Source organism: Etheostoma cragini, chromosome 19 (assembly GCF_013103735.1).
Source record: "Etheostoma cragini isolate CJK2018 chromosome 19, CSU_Ecrag_1.0, whole genome shotgun sequence".
NCBI lineage: Eukaryota > Metazoa > Chordata > Actinopteri > Perciformes > Percidae > Etheostoma > Etheostoma cragini.
Window position 1 is genome coordinate 1771445 of NC_048425.1, and position 10703 is coordinate 1782147.

General features: G+C 42.7%; 1 protein-coding gene and 1 long non-coding RNA gene across 2 annotated transcripts in view; both read right to left on the reverse strand.

Moving 5' to 3' along the window:
• Positions 1 to 10703, reverse strand: part of col4a6 (collagen, type IV, alpha 6) — a 131135-nt gene that overhangs the window by 28257 nt on the left and 92175 nt on the right. The window contains exons 13-20 of the mRNA XM_034901115.1: positions 9093 to 9182; positions 6352 to 6405; positions 6084 to 6146; positions 5590 to 5634; positions 5306 to 5359; positions 5122 to 5191; positions 3662 to 3772; positions 2018 to 2257 (exon numbers count right to left, since the gene is read on the reverse strand). Coding sequence (XP_034757006.1) covers positions 2018 to 2257; positions 3662 to 3772; positions 5122 to 5191; positions 5306 to 5359; positions 5590 to 5634; positions 6084 to 6146; positions 6352 to 6405; positions 9093 to 9182 — 727 coding nt within the window. The remainder of the gene's footprint in view (positions 1 to 2017; positions 2258 to 3661; positions 3773 to 5121; positions 5192 to 5305; positions 5360 to 5589; positions 5635 to 6083; positions 6147 to 6351; positions 6406 to 9092; positions 9183 to 10703) is intronic.
• On the reverse strand, positions 3303 to 3634 carry LOC117962074. Its single transcript, XR_004660565.1, has 2 exons — positions 3515 to 3634; positions 3303 to 3423 (listed from the first exon to the last, which is right to left on the reverse strand). It is a non-coding gene; the product is annotated as an uncharacterized LOC117962074 (long non-coding RNA).

A 10703-nucleotide genomic window follows, 5' to 3' on the forward strand; every position in this document is an offset into this window, starting at 1 on the left:
ACACACACACACACACACACACACACACACACACACACACACACACACACACACACACACATAAAGTCCATTTAATGAGATGTTGCACATGGTAAATTATCCATAAACAATATACAAGTTCTATGATTTCTAGATTTCGCACTGAACACAAGCAGAATTGCACTGACTGATGTAGCATGTAGGAAAGAAAAATGGATATATGTAAGGTTCCCGTCTTGATAGGAACTCATTTTCACACCTAAATATTCCTCTAATGTAAACATGAGTCATTGAAACCAGCGCAGTGCAGGTGCAGCTCGGCGTCACAGTGTGAAATCAGGATTAGTCTCTTTGCTCAGCATGTAATGTGAAAGAGTTCAGCTGCTGTTGCAAGACGACAGAGCCTTATTTAAAGTGATAAAAGCATGAAGTTGTTTATATCGCATTAAAAATATAAAACAGCGATGTACTGGAGCTGATGCAGTGATTTTACATTGAGTATAATGGCTGAGAGCTACTTGGCTTAAGCAGCATGCACACAGTTTGGCACCCACACAGTCAAAGGAAACAAACTAACACGTTTATAGTTTTATTTGGTGTCCAGTGGGAATGCAACTGCATCATCTGTGAATGGATGTCTGTTTTGGATGTTCATGGGGAAGAGAATCGAAGGTCAAGGGGGGAGAGAGCCACAGATAACTCAGAGCGTTAGATTGTTAGAGCTGCACAATCAACGGGGGAATGTAACTAAGGACATTTACTCAAGTACTCTACTTAACCCTCAAGTTGTCCCCGTTTTCCTATATCAATGTTCTTTTTAACTACCCCAAATAACATGATTGATTAAACTCAACGCTCTTTGGTAAGTACACATCTCTACTTTCATTCATTTTGGCCTTATTCAATTTTATAGCATTATCATCAACATCCATTCCTTTAATTCTAGTCTCAATAATTCCTAATTTCTGCTTTTATATTGAACAATAAACACATGACAAAATGCTGCGTCTTATCGCAAAAAGACAAAGATTCAATTGTTTAAAAAAAGAAATCCCCAAAAATGGCATAATATAGTATGTCGAAAAAAGTCACAGTATAGCATGTTGAAAAGTCAAAAAAGTCAATGCATAGTATGTCAAGAAAAAAAGTTGTATTATAGTCAAAAAAAGGTAAAAAAAAAAAAAAATCATATTATGTTGTAAAAAAAAGTCAAAATAAAGTCGACTTTTTTGAGTTTGTGTTTCCATTTTTTCGTCTTCTGTCATTCAATGTGTTTTCCCGGCAAAATAAAAGAAGAGAAAAATCCCTGTTTGCGAAACAACACTGCTGCCATGCAATAACGTCCATGTAAAAATCAGTGAATTACTGTGGAGAGCAGGCGACACCTTGTGGCCAAAGAGGAGAAAAGCAGCTCGGAGCAGAGAGACCCTCGCGGCCAAGTCTGAAGACCAGCCTGCGCTACGGCTTCCTGTACCTACCACCGCAGCCTGCACACAGCGTAGCGGCAACAGTAAGCTCTGGCTGTTAGATGCTGCCTGCTGAAAGTTGGGTTTGCTGCTTTGAGTTTGAGTTTAGCGGGCTGAATATTGCCATGGCGACTATGGCAATACGGCCGTGTGTTAGGATACCTGCCTTTGGGCCACTCGGGATAGATGACGCAGGGTTCAATGGTAGATCCTTGGAGGACAGTTAGATCAGTCAGCCATGATGCTTTAAAGGTTGTTTCTATCTTGGTTTTAAACTTTAAGAGATAAACGAGCTTCTGTGGCTGATAAAGAAATAAATAATACAAAATCCATTTTCTATTGCCAAAAGGCAGCTCGTTGACAAGATGATAAATATGCTGTGTCCTCATCTAGAAGTACAACTTCTTCATGACATTTTTGTTCATAATGACAACAAATTGAATTATTTTAGCTCCAAGTGCTTTGTCACAGCAGTTGTAAACAGCACACATGCACAACATAAACAAGACACAAAGGGAAGTATGTAACAGTTGTTGTTATGTTAAGTGGGTTTTGTCCTTGCCATCGGGAACCTTCTCGCCTCTCAAACGAGCCTCGACAGCTCCCACCATGACCAGCTGTGGATAAAGGGCTTTTTGTCAGTCGATCCTGTGTGAACGTACCGAACGAGCCCTGAGGTCCAGGAGGGCCGGGGGGGCCGGGGAGTCCAGGGGAGCCAGGGATTCCTTCGGGGCCATACACTTCTAAACCTGGGTTTCCTTTCTCTCCCTTTGGGCCGCTGTTCCCGGGGAAACCGGGAGCTCCGGGACGACCTGCACATGAGAACAGCGACAGAGATGATTGGTTGAATTATTCAATTAGTGTCAAATGAAACCCATTGCCCGGGTCCACCATTAACGTTTTCACCCACCAGCCAAATGGCCATTGAATGCCACTCATCTGAGTACCATTGGGGTTAGTGAGTGACGCGATTCCACCAGCCACCTCTATATATTACCAGCATGTGGCTGGTGGATGTGTGCTAACTTTGGACCGTGGCCCTTGCATGTCAGTCAGAGCCGGCGACCCCCTAGGGTTGAGTTGGAGTATTTCACTGTTGCTGACAGCTTTTGCAACACTTTTGCCTCCAAATATCAGATGACGTTGTCGAGTTCAGTGTCAAAATAAAATGTGTGAGGGCAAGTTTTACAGAACTCCTTCATTTCTGTGCTCCAACAGGGTCGCGCTGGTGAGCTCGGTTTCTCGGGACGTAAGGGAGAGAAGCGGGCGAGTGCCTAGGGCGTCAAACGTGTTAAGTGCGCCATGTCGCCCTTGTTTCCCTTGAATAATAGAATTAGAATGAAAAGCAAAATAAAACATGTTCATTAAACATGATATCATCCCAGGGCGCACGCTCGGCCACACGTTTACTTGTCATCCTGATTATTGGATTGAATTATTGAATGATTATTGTCGATTGTTTCCTAATTGGGGGAAAAACTTGGACAACACCAGACTCAATCTCGCCCAGGGCAACCAAAGGTCTAGAGCCGGCCCTGATGTCTTTATTAGGGCTCCTGCACACTGCCCGGTGGTGCGAGCCTGTCAGCTGCGCAGCGTGTCCGTTTATATTTCGGCTCCCATGTTAGCAGGTTAGAGCAGCGTCGAAAAAACCCGTGCATGCATATAGAAATAGGACCGACGATCATTTCTCATGCGACACACAAGCGTGTTGGGAGCATTTCCAGGCAAAACAGACTATGAAAATACGTTTATATATCATTTTGACACATACGATATTTTGATGTCTCTAGGTTTTGACATAAATGCAGATATAAATGTAATTGAAAAATAATAATAATTAATTATGGATTTCCAAATATTAGACTTGTCATACAGAAGGACATATTCTGTAGCCTATTTTGCCGCCAACACTGCCGACGTTGTCTTTGCTGTTATCAAATCAGGATAGATTTATGTATAACATGAAGTATACTAACTACTGCTTGAGTGCAGTACATTTCCACAACACTCTCTCTCCACATGTCGAAAAAGAGTGATCCAAATCACATGACTAGTTCAAACTAAACTTTATCAATGGGAAACATACATGTGTACAGACAAGGTCAGCAACAGCAGCGCAGCGTCAGACATGTTTCTGGTGTGCAAAGACACAGAAACGCCACGCCGGCAGGGTGCAGGAGGCCTTATACCGGGAGTTTGTCTGCGTTTATTACCTGTACCAAATCCTCCAATCCCTGGCTGGCCTGGTTGTCCTGGGTATCCTGGGAATCCCTGGTCACCAGGGGCACCGGGGAGGCCGTTGAAACCCGGGTCACCCGTTAGTCCTACAGCCAATTCGAGAAGAGACGGTCAACACAAGAAACTTGTACACACACACACACACACACATATCTCTCTCTCTCTCTCTCTCTCTCTATATATATATATATATATATATATATATATATATATATATATATATATATATATATATATATATATACTGTTATATATATATACATATTTATTACAACTATCATATGTGCTTTTGGTGTTATTTTGGAGACCACTGCAGTTCTAGGCAACCTCCCTATTCTAAACTCAGGAGTCTCAATCTCAATTTCACAAAGGGCCACAATGGAAAAATCTGAATTGCAACGAAGGCCAGATGTGTAGTTTCTTGACATGCTTTTATTTGGAAAATGTAAAATATTTTATGACTCTATTATTGCATGCTTCACGTAGCCTTCTCTTCTTTCAGTTTGCTCGACAAAAAGCCCTAAAAAACTCAGCAAAAAAGTTCCTTTGCCATCATAGAATTTAGCAAATCAAGCAAAACACTGATTACCTTCGTGTGTGTAGCACACAGCCGACTTACTACAGCCTGTTTCACTGTCCGAATATGCAAACTGGTTGCTTTGAGAATTTTGTGAGTCTCAACGTCGGCAAATCAGTTGGAGAACAATTAGATTAAAAACAGGATCAAAAAAAATGTTAAAAACATCGAAAAATTGACAAAAAAGGCATGAAAAAATTTAAAAAGCACCATGAAAACAAGCCTGAATATGAAAACTCTGGTTTGTTGGGATTTTTTCTGAGTCTCAAAGATGGCAAATCTGCCAAAATTCTGCTTTCAGTGTTGTGTAATTGCAGTTTGAAAAGGTTTGGTGGTTTGGTGTATAACGAGGACTGAAAAAATTGTGATCCTAAATTGACATTAAGGCCGGATTAACATTTGCAAAGGGGCTGGATTTACCTCGCAGGCCTTAACCGTCGTGTTGTCTTCCCTTTTTTCACTTATCTCAATGTTTTTGTGGCTTTTTACAAAGTTTTTGTATTTTTGATTTTCTTCATTGATTTTGCTGCCTTTTCCAACATTTTTCACCCTTTATTTTGACTTCCTTTACTTTGGATATTAAAAGAAATACTTTGAAAACGGGTCAAATGTGACTCAAAGACACGACGGCGGTTAAGTTTGACACCTGCGGGTCAGTGACTGACCTCAACACAATTGGACTGTATTTTATACTTGCCTAAAACTGCAGTGGGGTGACTGCTTCGCAGGGCGGGTCTTGCCTAAAACTGCAGTGGGAGGACTGCTTTTTAGGTTTTAGTGATCTTCCCTCTCCTTCTGGGTCCCTTAACCTTCTGGTTCCTACCTCCCACAGTTTATGAGTTTGTATTTTTGTGTTACCTTGAATTAAAGTGCCAAAATTAGAAACGTAAGCCGGAGGTCCCGGTGCTCCTTGGTCACCCTGGTCTCCCTTTTAGGGACACACAAAATAAAAAGGAAATACAAATCACATAGGCGGAATTTACACTTGCAAGTTTTTTTACACTTGCTGCGCCACAGCAAAACACACACACGCTCATTTTACCTTAGGTCCAATGTATCCTGGTTGCCCGGGGAAACCTGGAGTACCTATTAATCCCTATGGATTAAACATAAAAAAATTAAATCAGGTTTGGATTTACTGTACAGATGACAGATGGTTTTACACTTAAATACGCATGCACAATTTGTTACTAAATAAACCAAAACTTGTGCTAACATAGGAACATAATGGAGGAAATGAGGGAGATTTTTAAAAAACTTTAGCTTTATGCATGCCGATTATAGGCCTAAATTAAATGACTCATGTTTAAGATCAAGGAAGCCCACCTGTTGTCCCGGAGCTCCAGGGGGCCCGTTAAAACCAGGGGGACCCTGCTCGGTGGAATCAAGGCGACATCCACCACAGAGGAGGGGGGAAAGGGAAAGTGAGAGATCAACATGGGAAAAGAACATGATAAGGAATCTCCAGGAGGTGAGGGGAGGATATTTCTAATTATAATTAACTAAACTTTAAATAATGCAAAAACACACACACACACACAAACAGAGAGACACACACACACAAACACACACACAGTACCTATACACTAATTGAAAGATGTCAGAGTGAGGGGGCTGCCCATGGTAAGAGGCCCTAGCAGTTGGGGGTGTGGTGCCTTGCTCAAGGGCACCTTGGCAGTGTCCAGGAGGTGGACTGGCACCATGCACATGGGGATTTGAACCCAACCCAACTCACTACTGACTGAGCTTTTTCCCCTATTACCCCACTTCTACTTCTAATGCATGGATTTAGTGTTAACCAGTGAGTTGGTGTCTCTTACTCTTGCCCCGGGGTATCCAGGAATGCCTTTCTCTCCGAGTTCACCACGATAGCCGAACAGTCCCTGGAAACAAAATATTAAAAAAAAAAAAAACGGTTATAGTTGAGTCTCATGAGACAGAATTTTTTTTTACATTGATTTCTCAACTTTCGATTCTTTCAACTAAAGTTGTGTTTTTGTGTGCGTTTTGGTGTATTCTCCCTTAACACACACAAGCAGTATTTATTGTACATGAATGTCATTGATGGAAGAAGATAAAAACACTTACAGGTGGGCCAGGATTGCCAGTGAATCCTCTGACTCCCTTCTGGCCAGGCTCACCCTTTGAGAGAGACCAAGAGAGAGAGCAAAGGTAACCATGACAACGGCATCATTTCTGCACCAATTGAACCGGGAGTCTTACAGATTCTTTATGCTTGAACATACCTTCGTAAGTCCGTGCAAACTGTGTCAGACGGCTATCTTAAACCAGCATGTATATATATGCATAGACTGCACAACTCCCTTCAGCCCTCCTCTTTTTCCGTGTTTACAGTAAATCAACTTTCATTATAGTGGACATTTGATCCAAAAAGTGGATTAAAAAATGTCATTCACAAATAAAAGTGCATTTGAGGGCATTTGAGGGCTGAAAAAAACTGATAATTCAGCTAAATGAAACCATCATGGCATCAAAAGGATAAAGGCTTACTGTGATGGATTATCTATTGAACGTCACAGTCTTGCAAGTGTTCATACCATGTAGAAAAACAATGGCTTGTTTGGAAAGTTAAAAAAAGGTAAGTAGATAGAAGTAGATAGAGTCATGTATCCAGGAACGGGAAACCATACTTACTACGCATTTTGCTCACTTAAAGGACACTTCCTGCGCAAAATGAACCTGAAGGTTAACAACACGTGTACCGAGTCGACCGTCCTCTAGGATGTGTTTTCATGCTAATCGAATGGGACCAGTTTTAGATCAAACAGCTAATTAGATTGTAACGGTAGTCGTTAGGGCACAGGATAAGTAATAAGATACTATAAGATATAAGATATAAGATAGTGAGTACCGCTTACGTATACAGGTGGGCGCCATCTTGAGAAAACACTCACGATCGGTTGGACGACGAACGCCGTGCTTGACATTTGTTAACTGGTTACTAGTTGCACGGAGGTCGTTGTTCGACTGTTGAAAGCAAATCCCGAAAAACGGTTGACTTGGTACGCGTGTCATTAACCCCTAGGTTTATTTGGCCTTGGATTTGTCCTTTAGTTACCAAGACAACCTTCTAGAGATTAGGATGTTGAGGGACACACGGCTGCACGCGACCATCCGTGGACACGGTGCAGCTCAGAAACCCGTCTACCAGAAGATTTCCAACAAACCTGCATTCCTTTGTCTCCTTTGGGAAAACCCACAAACTCCACGATGCCATTGACCAATGGCAGGCCGGGGTCGCCGGGCATGCCCACGTCGCCCTGGATGCCGTAACCAAGGGAGGAGAGAGCTGTTTACACTGATCACTGTGGCGACGAGGAGGACGGCGGAACAAGGAGGGGGGAAAGGTAACGGCAGAGATTTGGGGTTTTCAGGGAAGACAGGGTGGAGGGCGTTGACTAGAGAGGACGGGGGACTGGGACTACAGCCACTGAAGGGGCTGGTGAGTGGGTGGAGGAGGGAGGACATAAAGGGCGATGGAGAACGGCTGGTCTTCACACACACACACACACACACACACACACACACACACACAGATCATTGCTTAGGTTAACATACTTTCATCCCAATCCAAGAATCTCTGGAGGCAGAAAGGCCCTGATTGGTTCAGCTGCACCTCAATGGAAGGAGTCAAAGATCTACAGATCCAACAAGTTCTCCGAACCACACCACGATATGGGTCGTTGGTTTCTACCCTCTGATAGGACCCACAGGAGCGTTTTCCGTCCTCATATCTAAACCAAAAAAATTGGAGAGTTGCTCGCGATTTTGAACGTAAAGGTCAGGATTTCAAACACGTCTTTTACGCTGTGAAATGGGCTAAAAACTATGGTGGTTTGGGTTAAAACCAGATGTTACTTCACTTCCTGAAGGTTACTAGGTACGTGGTCTATATCTTTCGCGTTTCACTTCCAGGATTGCATGTATATGTATCATGTATTGTCCGTTTCCTTCCGCTTTCTTTGTGTTGGAATTTAAAACTCAGTGGATTTCCTGAGATCTCTTCGGGGGTAGACTGAGACAGCTAGCTAGACCAAACTCCGCGTTTAGGCTACTTTTAGTTTAGTTTTAAACTGGACTCAAATCCTGTTCTCCTAGGTGAAAATCCTGTTTGACCCATCTGCTATTGGAGCGCTTATATTTCATCATCTAACTTCCTGCTTGGCTCCCGTCATAACTAATACGGCCACTAGAGGGTGTCACCACTAAAACCCTAAACATGGGTTGTAATTGCTGCTTGAAAAAGCAACCTATGGTGGTGTTTTTGGGGGGGGGAGGACAGTCTCTTTGGCGATGTGTTGTATTTGCATGTATTTCTGATGATGTAAGCTTTTATTTTGGTAAGTAACAAGGCTGTTCAGTTACTGCAGGAAGACTAGTTAGACTAAAAAATCCACTTATCAATGGAAGGCACTTTGGGGTTATAAGTGATGAAAGGTGCCATACAAATACAACTTACATTCACATTCACATTAACGCAAATGTTGAGATTATTTCTGTCCCCAGAGTAGCTCTGCTTTGTGCTGCAGGAGAAGACCAACCTGTCCTCCATCTCTCCCCAGGTCTCGTCCTCCCTCGACTCCTCCTTTGTCCTCCTCTCCGTGGCTGTAAAGTTTGCTGCAATCACTGCTCCTCTTCCTCTTTTAACAACACACAGCCTGCCTGCTGTGTTATTCCCTTCCTTTACACCACTTTTATAGCGAAAGCCCACCACATCCATGTATGTGTGTGTGTGTGTGTGTGTGTGCGTGTGTGTGTTGAGGAAGCGCTACAACCTCTGGTCCTATAGCCTTCCCTTGCTGTGTTACCTTATCTCCTTTGTAGATAGTGAGAGTTTGTTCGCTTCTGAGCGACCCGTCGCCGGGGGTCCCGCTGGGTCCGGGAAGACCCGAGTCGCCCTGGAGTCCGAAATACACACAACACACCGTTAGCCGAGAGAAAGGAGGGCATGATGGGAGAGGTGAGAGGAAAAGAGGCAGATCTAGGTGTGCAGGAGGAGTAAAGGAAGCAGAAATGAAAAACAAGAGCAGACACAAGTTGAAGGAAAACATGTAAAAAAGCAATCAACAGATAGAAAGATAGATAGACTACCAAAAGTATGTGGTCACCCAAACATAACCTTCAAAATAAAGGACACTGTGCTTTTGACCAGAGATGGAAAGAGCTATATTTAACGTTATATTTAAATTTGCTGTCTTTTGCAAAAAGCCAAAAAAACTGTGAAAAGAGACAAAAACCTTTAAAGAAAGAAAAACAACGACGCCACAACAAGTTTTACTCAGGAACTCAGTAATGTGATTTAAAATGTAGCGAAGAACAACACTTCAAACAAAACATACAGATCTAAAAAACTACTTTGAAAAAATAGTATAAAAAGTACAGAAAATATAAGTACGTAATGACGGTAACGTGAGTTTTTGTACTTTCCACCTCTGATTTTAACGTAACACATCCTTGGAGGCTGTAGCATTCAGAATAAAACAATGAAATATCCTAAAGAAAAGCAGGTCTGTCTACATACATCTGGCCATGAAGTAGCCTACACAGACAGACAGACAGATAGACAGACAGACAGACAGACAGACAGACAGACAGACAGACAGACAGACAGACAGACAGACAGACAGACAGACAGACAGACAGACAGACAGACAGATAGATAGATAGATAGATAGATAGATAGATAGATAGATAGATAGATAGATAGATAGATAGATAGATAGATAGATAGGTAGGTAGGCGGAGGTAGACAGATAGATGGATATATAGACAGATAGATAGACAGATAGAAAGATAGATAGAAAGATAGATGGAGATAGACAGACAGACAGCCAGCCAGACAGACAGATAGATAGATAGATAGATAGATAGATAGATAGATAGATAGATAGATAGATAGATAGATAGATAGATAGATAGATAGATAGATAGATAGATAGATGGATGGATAGATAGATGGATAGATAGATAGATAGATTTGGTCACATAAGAGGAGTAATTGAATGCAAAGATGAAGACTTTGAGGATGGATAGACGCTGAAAGGAGAGAGGGAGACAGTCACAGCAGAGAGAGCCTAACTTGAGTTTCTTGGTGAACAGTTTTAAGACGTTTGGCCCCGTTTTCCCCCACGGTTACAAGAGAAACTCAGACGCCACACCGGACAACATGACCACCATGCTACGCTAGTCCCTCTGTCTCCACATCCAGGTCCCCCCCGATCGTCTCCGAGCTCAGAGCGGCTCACGGCACGATGCATGCAGCGTGGGGGGGGGTGGGGGATGACGTGTTAGTACTCTTTGTGTGAGTGTTTATAATGAGATGGGTGGGTGGGTGGATGCAGGTCGAGGAGTGCAGAGGAGCAGGCAAATTAACCACAAATCCCGGAGTTCACCACCAGGATGCCCCAAAACGTGATTAA